This window comes from Lampetra planeri, chromosome 2 (assembly GCF_965212315.1).
Source record: "Lampetra planeri chromosome 2, kcLamPlan1.2.h2, whole genome shotgun sequence".
Classification (NCBI taxonomy): Eukaryota; Metazoa; Chordata; class Hyperoartia; order Petromyzontiformes; family Petromyzontidae; genus Lampetra; species Lampetra planeri.
In genome coordinates this window covers 22,684,249-22,698,571 of record NC_136108.1, presented here as the reverse complement: position 1 = coordinate 22,698,571, position 14,323 = coordinate 22,684,249, and the positions used below count along the sequence as shown (strand labels likewise).

At 44.1% G+C, this 14,323-nt stretch overlaps 1 protein-coding gene across 13 annotated transcripts in view; it reads left to right on the top strand.

The window, feature by feature from the left end:
- The window catches only part of LOC144730006 (E3 ubiquitin-protein ligase rnf213-alpha-like), a 141,623-nt gene extending 127,300 nt beyond the window's left edge, over window positions 1-14,323 (top strand). For all 13 annotated transcript variants that reach the window (XM_078610562.1, XM_078610542.1, XM_078610496.1 and 10 more), the window contains 12 exons: window positions 1,115-1,283; window positions 2,388-2,485; window positions 3,766-4,290; window positions 4,491-4,629; window positions 6,088-6,171; window positions 6,289-6,466; window positions 7,845-8,037; window positions 8,928-9,005; window positions 10,034-10,231; window positions 11,167-11,256; window positions 12,223-12,401; window positions 12,969-14,323. In XM_078610562.1, the coding sequence (XP_078466688.1) occupies window positions 1,115-1,283; window positions 2,388-2,485; window positions 3,766-4,290; window positions 4,491-4,629; window positions 6,088-6,171; window positions 6,289-6,466; window positions 7,845-8,037; window positions 8,928-9,005; window positions 10,034-10,231; window positions 11,167-11,256; window positions 12,223-12,401; window positions 12,969-13,137 (2,100 nt within the window). In that variant the 3' untranslated portion in view covers window positions 13,138-14,323. The remainder of the gene's footprint in view (window positions 1-1,114; window positions 1,284-2,387; window positions 2,486-3,765; window positions 4,291-4,490; window positions 4,630-6,087; window positions 6,172-6,288; window positions 6,467-7,844; window positions 8,038-8,927; window positions 9,006-10,033; window positions 10,232-11,166; window positions 11,257-12,222; window positions 12,402-12,968) is intronic.

Below are 14,323 nucleotides of genomic sequence, written 5' to 3'. Positions count from 1 at the left end.
CTAATAGGGGGCGATGATTGCTATGAGGGTAATTTGTTGCTAGTTATTCAATTTTTTATCGAGATTGACATTATACGTATTTTAAGCTATGAGGGAAACCCAGAAGAAACCCACGTAGAATAGGGGGAAAATATACAAACTCCGCACAGAAAGGCGCCCGAGTCTGGAATCTAAGCTAGGTCCAATTGCTGTGATACTGCTTGTGTCACCCTGCCTTTTACTAGGGTTAGCATTAGGCATTAGAGTTAGTTTCTGTGATATATAGTTTATATATAGGATCTGGAAAATACATAATTCAAATAATTTTGCTTTAGTTTATTTTCCTACTAAAAATTCCAACAAATGATAAGCCACTTCTACGAGCTATCATGTGTGGCCAGATCGCCTCTAAATAAGAGCTCATAGCTTTGTAGGCTTTACCTGGTAACATAGTTTAGTTTAGTATAAGCCCTGGAGCTGCTAATCAGTTTTACCGTTAACAATAGCGTGGCACATGACCTGAGTCTTGTTTAAAACTCATACAATGCAAACACACAAGCCACTCCCACCTGTTATCCTGTGTGTGGTCAGGAGAGGTACCACAGCTCTAAAACTGCTGCTCTCTTGCAAATGTTACACTTGCCTCACATACCTACTTTTACACTTTGTTGTAAAAGTATTATTTTGTTGTTTTTGTAATTTGTTTGGTATTCATGATATACAATTTATCAAATCGTTCTGGGGTGAATAAACTCCCTCAAAATATTTAACTACCTTTGAAGTTCAACAAACTTCTCACTCGACCCCTTTTAAGGAAGATTCTGAAAAAAGATGAGATGCAATTAGTATTATTATGATGCATTTTTTTACCCAGGAAACCTCACTGAGTCTCAAGACTCTTTTTCAGGAGGGTCCTGCCAAATGTTTATATTAGGGGCGATATCGCTACTGCTGTGTGATCCTAATTTAGTAATTTGCAGGTAATTTTCAGCATTGGGATGTTTGGCCAATACCAGTTACATTGTATGTTTTTTTTTTCAAATCACAATGAAATCACAGCAGTGAGGAGATCATGAGACGACTCTTCACATCTTCTTCCCCGTGTTTGTGTGTGTGTTTTGGCTGGCACCTGCAGGTACTGAAGCAGCTTATTAAACCGGCTGTGGCTGTGGAGGATATTCCCGCGTTCCTGTTGGGCCACCTGCAGGTTGACCTGACTCAGCTGGGTCTTGCCTTGGGCAGGAATTGGGACGATGCCCTCACGACAGCACACCTCCTGCTCACCTCCACAAGCCAGAAACCCGGTCGGTACCCACAGTCTTATGGAAGCCCTGGAGTAATGTCAGCCTAGTTTCAGTGAAAATAATCACTGCCCCTATAGGTAGTCGTTTTGGCTTGGTACATTGCTGTTGTGAGAGATATTGATATACAGTTATTTTGACCCAGAGTTGTGTGTCCTTTATTAGATGAAATTACATTGGCATCATTACACAACTGTTAATGCACTATTCTTATCATCATGATCACCCACGATCTCTCCACTACTAGATGAAAGGCTTCCTAAGTCACCATCTGTCATGGTCCCATGATACAATATTCTGTCTCCTACACATGAGCTGATCTCATTGCTTCATCACCATGGTGGTCTTCCTCTCAAGTCTTTCTCTTCTTTTGCAGCCATACCATCACCATTTACGACCATCGGCCATCACTTCTCCTAGTTGTGTCCTGCCATATCCCACTTGCTTTTCTTGACAGTCAATACCATATATTATTTGTGTTTGCTGCCTAATCCACACACCCATTCATGCTTATTTTCACACTTATGAGAGGATAATACCATCAAGTTAAAATAATAATAATAAATGTTTACCAAATATTTAACCAAATATGGCATAATGTTATAATCCTATAGTTTGTGGGTCTTGTAACAATACATAAATGAGTATTCCCAGTTCCAGATGAGTTCAGTTTGAACTATGTGGTTGTGGTTGGTGTTACGTGAAAGATAAATTCTAAACTGCAAACTCCAGTCACGGCCGAGGTGTTGGTGAACACCTGGGACTCAAATCTTAATTTTAGGTATGCTGCCAACTATCAAGTGTGTGGATGATTTTAGTACCAGACAGAGCTTGGCCAATTGTTGCCATCATCTGTGGTTCCTCATGCCTGTTTTTTTCACAAAAGCTGTGTGCAATACAAGTCTAAATTATGATTGTTGTGTATATTTTTAAGAGTGGATGATGGATGCCTTCACAGATACTCTGGAAAATATACATACCGCACTTTAGTTTGACCAATCGCTTTGTGAAAATGTAGAAAATGGTTTGACATCTGAACTGTACAGTCACAGCATGCGCTCGCCAGATGTAAGCGGCTGCTATAGTTCTACTTTCACTGTTCCCCAGGGCAATGGTGCAAGTGGAACCAGAATCTCAACTCCAAAAAGAGCAGGACTGAGTGGGAGACTCACTTTGTAGACGAGTGCATTAAACCGTTCCTCGAGGTAAGGCGTTGGTCATCGAGACCCTCGTGTGAAAGGAATATGAGTTTTACCTTATTGTTAAACAATGAGGAAAGATTAGAGCACGTTCCATCGTTCCATTCATCAATCAAATGGCTGGATACTCACTATGCTGCATCGTACAGTTGTAACCATATTAGCATTCTTGATTTGAAGCTTTCGTGACTGCAGGAATCCATACTCTTTGGTTCTTTCGGTAAAGTCACATAGATACAAAAGACGTTTCGCTCGCAACACAAGCAATCATCATCAGGTGAGACAAACACAGCAGGAGAACTGCTGATGCAAGAGAAAGAGTTGCTGCAACATATTAGCATTGTATGAGATCGTTAGCGGAGTACTGTCCGTTGTGTATTTATCGCTAAATAGGATATATTGTATATCACCAATAATAGTATGCAGACACATTTTATTTAAACCATGAAATGGTAAGTTTTACATGCTGTCAATTTCAGCTGACAGCCTACTACTGACATATAAGTTCACAACTTGGGATACATGGCCATCTTTCGCCCACTGAGGAGCTCATCAGTGAGTCATACCCAGATACATGCTGTTATTAAAGCTCAGACTCTTACAGCTGAGGAGACCACTGTGGAGATATGAAGGCACTTAAAGTTGCAGAAGCAAAGCGATAATTTCCACGAGGTATAGACTTGCCTATTGTGACTTTTCATTTGTGTAACACATAATGACTATACTCTTTGGTTCTTTCGGTAAAGTCACGTAGGTAGAAAAATAAATAATAAATCACGACATTTCGATCGCAACACAAGCAATCGTCATCAGGTATATTATACAGCAGTGGAACTGCTGAACAAGAAAGGGCTGTTGCAACAAGAGGTTATATATAGGTTTGTGCAGTCAATTGAAAGATTGAGCAGAATTGTGTCATATTTTACATATTTCTGTATTTAAATGTCAATGATAAAGCATTTCATTTCACTTTTTTTTCCACAATGTGTGTTTTTCTCTATTTCTGTGTGTCTACTTGTTGCTGTGTCTGTGTTCATAAGCAATTGTGATGAACTGCAGCTCCAGAATACCCAAATCTTACTTGTATTACGTAAATAGCGCTTATGCTATCACTATAGCAAAATGCCCGTGCTTTGCCTGGAAGGACCATGTAGCTGGTTGGTGATGCTGTAATAGAATCGTGGTGTTTCATGCATTGCTTTATTGACTTTTTAATTACGTTTGTGGAAAATAAAAATGTAGCTTGACATGAAGAGTGAATAACGGTAGCATATTTGGCTTTCCAGGGCTTGGATGGAAAGCTCCAAGATGTGAATGAGCGCATGAGTAGAGACCACCAGATGCGTGGCAATGTCCTGCTGAGGCTCATCTTTGCGGGCAGCGACGTTATGAATGAGAGTGAAGCGGCAGAGCTTCCGTGTAACGAAGGGGAGCTCATGGAGACGGGTGAAGAGGCACTCGACCACACAGGTGCAGAAGAGGAAGAAGAAGGGGAACTCGCAGAAAACCAGGATCCAAGTGAAGAAGAAAACACAGACTCGGAGGAAGATGAGGAGTGTGATGGAGTGCAAGTGGTTGGGCACACAGCCCGACAGACAGACACGGCTGTGGATGAAGGGAATGGCGAACACCAGGACACGGAGCAGGAGGAGGCAATGGAGAGAGCAAGTGCTCCGAGTGCTGTGCCTCTACCGAGCAGCCCCGTGCTGTGGCGCTATGAGGCCCGACTCACACCCGGGCGTCTGGCCCACCTGCTAGAGAAGGAGGGAGGCCGAGAGGCTCACCCTGTGCTGTGGCATGTGTTGATGCAGGTAAGCACTTCTCAGAGCATGCACAGCTCCCATATCTTGACTCGGTTGCTGCTTGCAGGGAGTAGGAGAGGCCCTTTTAAGGACTCCAAAAGTAGTTACTTGTTTTTGTTTCCTCTGCCATTCCCCAATAGGATGTGATGTCAGGTAGATCTAGGAGGTGATGTTCCCAAAATGCAATTTTTTTGTCTTTTTGGGTGCAGGAGCAGAAGCTCAAGTTGTTGCGATTCCTCCCTGAGCTGCTGCAGCTGCAGCAGAAGCTCATCTCTTACTTCCGACACCGACCCAGTCTCAACTACACCACACTTTCTGTTGTCAGCTTCCTCGAAAGATTCAACGATGGTAATAATGGAAACATGGAAAATATAAATGTAAATTTCAGAGTGGATGAATAGTGTATCATTTTCATCTTGGAGTGAGCTACGCTTCTTCTTGCTCCTTCCCTGTGGTGGCCTGGTCTCCCGAGTCTTAGAAGCCATAAGTCAAAGTGGCTGTTTGCCTCTGGAGCTTTATTAATGTATGTATATGTACAGCCCTTTGTTAGTCCACTGCTGGATTAGGGCTTAATCACACTTAAAACTGGCCAGTATGGGTTGGTGATGGCTGGAAGAATAGCATAGATGTACGGTACAACAATGGATTTTGCTGCATTGCTCTCTGCTGGCCACAATGTAGCCCCACAGCAGCCTATAACACCTGTTTTATGCAAGGTGGACACCCATCTAAGCCCTATTATTCAGGTTCAACCTTGGTTAACTTCCACAATCTGATGAGTTTGGTTGCATTCCAGATGATCTAGTCCTATGCAATATTTGTTTTAAGTAGTCAACCCTTGCTATGCGCGAGTTCTGGATTTATGAGTTTTGCATACCTCACGTTTAGTAACGTCAGTTATTGAATTAACAATCACATTGCTTATTCTGCAATATGCTTATTAATGTTATTGTCAGGAAGCCCTCAGAGTCTGGAGAGTTGGGGGAGATGGATAGAGTCACAGGGGGTTCACATGCATGGGTTGCTGTGTGACAGTCAGTGTATCATCATCAGCAGCAATTGTCTGTACACTGCTGGATGAAGGCCTCCCAGGCCATCGCCATACCTCACGGTCCAGAGATGCTATAATCCATCTCACTCCTGCATGTAAACTGATCTCTTTGCTCCATCTCCACGGTGGTTGAACTTCAGCACGTGGTTTTTCCTTTGCCTGCCATTCGCTGTCATTCCGTCTAGCAATGTCTACCTTGAAGTCGATTTGCTCTTCTTAATTGTCAATACGACGTGTGTCTCGTGTTTGTTCCATTATATATGTGTGTTAAATGAACTCACTCAGCTCAATATGTATAGTGTGACAACGTTACAGCACTTTAGTGCTGTAGCCACAGGTACACACAGGAATGAACTGTATCATAACGTCTTTTTAAAATATATTGGGTATTTTGAGCTGTATTCTGGGCATAGACTGAAGAGAGTGCTGCAAACTAGCGTCTTACCACAAGTGCTAGGTTGCATGCAAAATTACTGTCACAAACTTCTGCCAAGAGGCTGTAGCCTCTTCCCTTTTATTTTTACAAATAAATTATTGGTGCCCCAGTCTACATTGCCTCTGTATGAGGGCAGAGTTTGTGGTCAGCGTTGGCTGCTGCTATCTGTATGAATGGTTGTGTGGTGAGCAGAGGGGGTATGGGTGATAAAAAATTAACACCAAGTGGGGAACAATATTCTTTGCGGTAACCAGACCCGTCTCGTACACCTGTAGCTAGGTGTAGCATAATCGGAGTGATGCTGTTGTTTTTGTGTCAGAACGGGAGCGGCAGGCGTTGAGTGCACAGATCGACACGTTTTGGAGATTATGGAACTCGGTTCAGCTTCTCATGAAGGAATCTGGTGAATCCCTAACCTGTACACATCACTGTAGAATTCAAATAACTCCTCATTAGTTCTGCATTCAAAGAATCACATATGAACAACTTGATAGCAGCTTGATGCCCCTGTTTGCTGCAGGATCCATTTTGCCCGAGGCGCTGGCTACCGCAATCGCCGGTGCTGCTGCCCCCATGAGCCTCCTGCTTCCCCAGGAACACGGCCTAGGGTTGTGTGCCCGCACAGTCAGCAGGATACTCATCGGGCTGCACAATGACCTTGTGGAGATGGTGCAGCGCTTCTCTGGCCACCGAGTGAGGTAATCGGTGCATGGAGATGTGGGGTGTCCATTGCTTGTCGTTAAAAACAGCAAACTGGAACTCACCGCAAAGCAATGATGACAGACAAAATAAACAGCATTCTCTACTCTTAATTCACACAAAATAGACATTGTTGAGAAGCCTTATCCAATGCACACTTTAGCCGATTCCTGCCTTGTGGTCCAAGATAACACTTGGAATGGTCTACGGAACTGTTGCCAGAACTACGATTCTTTTTCTCTCACAAAAAAAACCATTCCTTCATAAAAAGTAGTTCGGAGATGGTCACTGCATCGCGCGCTTTCAGATGCGCTTCTGCGGCCATCTGGAGCACTGGAGCTATGGACTTTTTAATCTAGATAGATAACTAATTTCTTTACAACTGCTTTTTGTGTTTAGTTTGTTGTCCTTCCCTCGCACCTCTGATTAGCCTGGTTGGCTGTGTGGAGTGAAAGAAGTTCAACATACATGCAGAAGTTTTAACTTAGAAATATGTTGTCTGTTTATGAGCGGTTGACAGTGGCCCATGGATTTAGAAAGTTTGGGAAGCACTGCTTTAGTCGAAATTAATTCATTTGGTGCAACACTGGAAGGACAAAAACTAATATCAACGCTTAGTGTTTGGTAGCAGAGGCCTCTTCTACATACTGGCGTACCACTTGGTGATTAAGAAATATGGTTACCATCTTCACACAGACTACTGTTCGACTCATTAGGCCAGGGTGTGTTATGTTTTATATGTGGAACTTAGCTCTGCAGACCCCTCTCACGATTCTGCACGCTTATCTGTCAAAGCGCTTATCTAACCTCTCTTTAAACTGGCCTTTACTCTAGTTCTGGCCGCTTACGCTGGCTCTGTTTATTTACTTTTCCGGTGCTAACACTGCTAGTGCAGTACAGGCAGTGTGTTGAAAGTGCAAGGAGTCCTATTTATTGCGGCCAGTTCAGCCATACCTATTGTTGATAAATCCCTCTTCAGGAAAGAAAGAAATGATCATACGCTGTGGCAGCATGAAAATCTTTGGTTACGGTGACCTCATGACCCTTTTCTTGATCACGAATACCTATTAGAGGCAATGTGTGCAGGCATATACCATTACTTTGAAGCCAGAGGGTGGAGGATCATTGCGTCATTCCTATTTAATGTATTTGCAAGGTCATATCTGCAGGACAATGAGGTGAAGTTTGACGTGAGTATTTTGGGGTATGCTGGTGTATTCCCAAGTAAAATGTTCATGAAGGAGTTGGTCAAACATCTCAGTCCAGGACCCTTTTGTTACCTGGTGCTCGGTGAGGATTTCCTGGAGAAGCAACGAGCTCTTACGTTGTTGCTATGGCTGTCCCCGCCATCCCGTCGCCTGAACCCTCTACACGCAGGTGCGTGGGGCCAGCAGAGGTGACGGCAGTGGACGCTCTGAGCGTGGACGTCGAGCGGGACGTGCTGCCCCTGGGTCTGTCCACTTGCGAGTACTGGCTGGAAGGGGGGCGCCCCACAGTGTGCGACTACGCGTTCCCTCTGCTGGAGCGACGCCTGGTGGACCGATTCCTCCTGGGGAAACCACGCATAAAGGTGGGGCTGGGGCACGAGGCTTGGATGTGGTGGTGGCACAGTGGTGACACTCGTGCCTCACACAAAAGATTCCCGACTCAGGCGCCTTTCTATGTGGATAATTGTCTGTTCTCCCCTGGTTTGGAATTGGGTTTCCTTTGGGTTCTCTGGTTTTCTCCCACAGCCTCTCTTCTTCATTGCCCATTCCCTTCCTCTTCACTCCCTTCACCTCTCCATTCCATCCCGTCCCTTCCCTGCCCTTTCATGGCCCCTATGTGCCCTCTGTTCCTCGGTCCTTGCATGTCTCTGCCATCTAAATCACTCTATTTTTATACTGGGCAAACATCCCCATACTGGAATATTACCTGAAAATTACTCAATGTGGATTACAAACAGCAACTTCCCCCCCTTCTGTAAAAACTTGGCAGGACCATCCTGAAAAAGAATGTTAAGACTCTGGCTTTCTTGGGTAAACAAGTGTAGTAACAATGTTGTTCCGTGTCAGGATACACCTTGCTGCACGCAGTGAGTTATGGCCCCTCAATCAGGGGCCATTCATGGATAAATAAATGCCATGGGTGATGCATTACATATCGCAGTGAAGTCTTTGTGCATTTTGTTTACAAATGCTCCTGTGTTTGTCTCAATAATATTAGTAATTGAGTGAAGTAAATTTGCATAGCTTTGTGATAACTGATGAGAGTAAATGTGAAATATATGTACCATACAGACAAAGTTTAAGTAGATCAAATTCACCTGTGCTAAATTATAGACATTGGAATGATTTATCTTGCAGAAAAGGTCTTCTGACCATCGGAACCATGTCCATGTCAATTTTATGTATTGCATCGAATTAATTCTGTTTAAAAGTGACTGCACACCTGCTCACTAATTGTTGTGTCTCTCTACAGGATATCCCTTCTTTTTCTGACAAACAAAATTACAACATCTTGACGGTGTTGATAACCCTACAGAAGAAGATCGCACAGGTTCACAAGCCATTTATTGCATGCACATTTGACATTATCACCTGTGTTACAATGATATAATTTGTTGCTCAATTTGTGAAATGCTGGGCCTTTTTACATTGGCAAGATTGTAATTCAGTGTTTTAAACAATTGCATTTAATGTAAATTTCCACAATTTCTTAAGCTATACAGTGAGGCTGTCCTGCTCAAATATATGTTATGCTGCTCTATTTCATATAGGATTAAAAATGAGGTATTTGAGTAGTTAATTGAAGTGCAACATGTCCATGTTGCCAAACATCTTTTTTTCTTCTTAAATATTGTGCGTAAGTTCTATAAAAAAAAAAGTGCTCTGAAAAAGTGTAAAATGTAAACAAATGTACATTTGACAACCCTCAAATATTCTTAAATCCATTTCCATATTAATTTTAGTGCTCATAACTAGGATGGGCCAAATTAAGTGAAAAACTAAAAGACAGCAATAGGATTGTTGCATATTCATTGGGAGACCAATTAAATTGTCGATTCTCTGTATTTGATAACCTGGTTTTCATCATAGGTGGCTGCCTAGATTCAAACTCAGGACCTCAGCTGGCTTATTGGTCTCGTGCTAACCTCCGATTAGCCCCCTTCACCTCCAATTATTATGGTTGGCTACATACGGCGCCAAATAAGTTGAACATACATGAATATAACATAACTCCTTTAAGCGCCTCTCATTCTGTTACTCCCATGCATATATTTTGTGCTAGAACAGAAGTATATCTAATACCAAGTATAACACATATGTTGAACTTCTTTCGCACCATACATAGCCAACCGTGCTAATCGGAGGTGCAGAGGTGGTGTTGGGTAGTGGTGGGTTAACGACACATTGATATTTATGCAATCTAACCTAAAAACCTTTTACTATGAATCTAAGTGCAAAATTGTATGTGTGTCAATTTTGTAAAAAACCACGGCCTTTCGAGTTGAGTTACCGATAGAGAGAGGGACGGTGTCCCCTCCTCCTTGCTGCTGTTGACTCCCGTGGCCACTCTCTCATCAGGAGCCACTGTCGGTCGCCACCCAGCGCCGCGTGATGGACATGCTGCGGGTGGTGAGCGATGTCTCCGAAGTCATCTTCACACTCACGGTCGCCGTGGAGTTCCTGGCAGCCGTAGGAGGCGATGGAGAGCAACCCCTCGCGGATTACGTGGTGTCTGCGCTGCACATGGACTACGCCGGAGGGAATGCCGGCACACAGGTGCCAACACACACTGCGCTTGCATGGCCAGTTTGTAGCTGGGGTTCTCAACTCGGGCGCTGTAAATACCTTATGGTTACAGATGTCATTATTATATGGGCTCCTCGTAAATCTTACACAACACTCGTCGCTATTAGAGCTGCTACGGTTCCATTCTTTCCTTCGCCACACCGCAGCCTGTGTGCACCTAGCAGTGTCAATTGCTAGGTCGCCGTAGTTGATCAGCAGGTAACATTATGTTGGGGTTAAGTGTGGGTACGCCCACATCTGCAGACATGTGGAAGAGTAGACCAAATACCGTCTAGAGTTTGCATAAGTGGAGGCTCGTCCGCCGGCAGTGGCGTGAGTGGTGGCGGTGAGCGGTGAGTGGTGGGGTGAGCGGTAAGTGGTGGGGGTGAGTGGTGGGGTGAGCGGTGGGTGGTGGGGTGAGTGGTGCGGTGGGTGGTGGGGTGAGTGGTGGGGTGAGCGGTGGGTGGTGGGGTGAGCGGTGAGTGGTGGGGGTGAGTGGTGGGGTGAGCGGTGGGTGGTGGGGTGAGTGGTGGGGTGAGCGGTGGGTGGTGGGGTGAGCGGTGGGTGGTGTTAGCGAGCAGTTGCAAGGCTGCATCTTTCCCTGTTCCCTTGACCACAGTGTTCACAACTGCTTTTTATAGTTTTTTCACAAATGTACCTCTACAAATAAAATTGATTATGGTTTAATATAAGAGCATTTGTACAAATGATTTTGTACATCTTAAATTTAAGTTGTATCTCCTTACCTAAGCAAGCATTAGGCAATGCTCATATTGGTTGGTCCTGAGTAAGAACTGACTACAATCCGAGTGGGATGGTGGGCTGCTGAGTTGACTATCATCCGGGTGAACTGCTCGCACAAGTGTGTTGTGGGTGTGTACGAATGCATCCGAGTTTATGAGAAGTGTGCGTGCATTTGTCTGTAGGTTCTACAGTTATGTCGCATCAAGCAGAGCATTTCCCTTTGGAAGTTGCTCACTGCCTGGAGAGCAGAGCTTCTGCTAGAGCTGAAACAGGTAAACTCGTGCAAAAACAGTTCTGACACTTTCTACAAATGATGACATTCATCAGACAGAAATGTACATGCCAAGTACTATTTTTGCCAAGCATTTGAAGACAAAGAAAGAGGCATTTGATTCAGTGGACATTATTGCGTTTGTAGATGCAGTGATGACATCACATTACTCTATTGACCACTAAAAACAGGAAGACTTCTTCACTATTCCGGCAATTGTCTGACAATGCTGGTTGTTGTAATCACCAGTGAAACGTCATTAACTCAAATTATAAATGCTGTGGGTTTGCTCTCCAGCACACTGGTGTGCTTAAGTAATAACTAATTGGCACGTTTTGTTCACGTGACAAACCTTACTAATTGGCCGTGTCGGGTGGAGGTGGGTTTACAACACATTTACATTTACGCGATCTAACCTAAACAACTTTATTAATACTATTGGTCTCGATAGCCTATGCGTTAAATGTAATCGTCACATTGTTGTACTCTGTCAGCCCTTTATGTTTGGTTCTGAAAAGCCTAAACAAAAGATATAAAAAATTAAATCAATAGCACTGAGAAAAATGTATCCAGTTCCATTCGCAAAATGTGAATTTGTTATTCCTTAGTTGCTAATGTGTCCATAATATGTATTATGTGCAGGCATCAGCAAGTGTATTGATGTTATCTCCCTTGCCTCATATACAGGTCATGGATTTGATCCCGACCGTCACCTGTATATTTAAAGTTTGCATGTTCTCTCTCCCTCCCATAGTCGTGGACTTTCTCTGGCTCCTCCGGTTTTTCTACACTTTAGAATCAATGTGCGTTTAGTTTATTTGGCTGCTACTTTCAATTATCACGTGATATATAATGTGGCTAGGTCGCTTCTGAAAAAGAGCTATATGGCTCAGTGGGCTTTACCTGATAGAACAAAATACTGTAGTCTAAAAAAATATTTTATGTTGCTCCCCGCTTCCCCCGGCAGGAGCCAGTGCTGCTCATGCTCGACAGGTTCCAGAAAGATCTGAACGACGAGCAGCAAGAGGCGCTGGAGCAGAGGCTCTCGGGCGGCCGCCTGGACGGGCTCATCCTGGAGCTGCACGCGTTCGTGCTGCTGGAGCTGCGGCCCAAGCAGCACAGCAACATCTACAATCACACATGGAGGTGAGCCCCGCACGTACACGTGCGTGGAGGTGAGCACCGCACCTACACGCGTATGACGCAGCACAAGCCGGCCCCGAACAGACCCCCGTACTGTCACTATCACGCTCAGTCACGCCACCACAAAGTTCCTCTGATTAGCCTGAACAGAAGGCATCCGCACCACCAAGATGTAATTCGGCTGTCGCCGATAGAGCTCCCATGCGATCAGTGTAGCACTGGGTGATCCTGAAACAATGCACTGATCTCCCGATGCAACTCCCAAGACACCCAGCGACCTACATGTCAACAATCACCTCAGCATCTTTAGCTGACAGTGAAGCCATTTTGTATAGTATTGTTTATACTTGGGAACACTGTTTTCTCCTCTTAGCCAGAAACATTCCCTTAAGTACCTTCGTATATCACGAGTCAATATCATCTTTGTTTCCCACACAATCCCACTGCAGCATAACATTCGCTCTTCCTTTTCACCTGCCATCTGATATCTTCTCGTTGTACAGCATCTTGACTCCAAATTATATTGGGACGTTTCTGTTGGCTTGTGTGTGTCCCCGATGTTGCGTGCAGCCTCGCGGACACGCTCAGGGCACACCTGGAGAGGCAGGGCGAGCGGGATGAGGTGGTGGGCAGCGTGTGTCGCCCGCTGCCTGACGACGTCACACTGGGCCAGGTGCTTGCAGTGTGGAAGGCGGCGGTGGAGTGCCGCCGTCGCACCACACAGCACAGGCTGGTCTGAGTGACTTGGCCATACACTGGACTGTTCCAGTTGGGATCCTTACCCTGAACACCATCAGCTAACAGCCCCTCCCAACGGCACTTGCTTTGCCACGCCCTCTCGATCACGAGCTCCACCCACACTGAGTGGCCATCTAGCTCTTCCGTTATCCCTGCCCACTCCTCCAACCCTGCTCATTTCTCAGGTAGCGCTGCCCTTGTATTATGAGTCAAGGATGAATACTTATGTTAAACTGAGATAAAATCCTGACTTTAACTAAAGCTTTGGGGAAAAGGGAAAAAAAACAGCCTTTATAATAATGGGCCAAACCAGGATGATGTCTATTTCACGACATTCTGTCCATCAGAGTGTTATGTTATGAGCTTCGCAGACCCTGCAACATGCAACTATACCCACCTAACCACGGCAAGGTATAGACCACCCACCATATACCACAACCATGTAACTATCGCCATCCACCACGTGTATATATCATTAAAATATTGATAGTTTACTTTTAGTATTGTTGCAATGACATCCCTGAAAGAGGGTTCTTATTCCTGAGTAAACACATGTAACGATAATAATTCCATAGTTTAAGGTCAAGGGAGCAAAGTGAATGAATGTTGACATCCAGTTTACATTGTGCCTTTTACAATTTCCACTGGGATTCAAGTGTTTACAAACTACGAAGCAAATGTCTTACACGGTGTATTTCACCATACTGTAATAATGTTAAGCCATAATTAAGGTGTTTTGGTAAGATCGCGTAAGTATGTGTCGTAACTATCCACAACCCACCACAGCCAGTAAGGTTTTAAATGTTTTGGATTTACTCTCCACGCACCAATAATTGGCACGCTTTGTTTACGTGACAAACCTTATTGGCTGTGTCGGGTGGTGGAGAGTTATGACACATTTATACTTATGCTTACGCGATCTAACCAAAAAACCTTTATTATGAATATTGGTCAGGAAAGTCTACATGTTAAATTTTTATGGCACTTGGGCCAGACAAATTCATTGCATAGTCTCCATATAAATGACTGCCATTGCTAGTTTTGATTGCTTATTTTTCTCCAATCCATACTTTTAATATTGCTATAGGTAAATGTATAAGTCGGGCAAATGTATAACAATCCCCAGGAGCTGTTGATTTTTTATGTGATCGAATATATAACCAAATAAAGTGAAATATTAAAATATT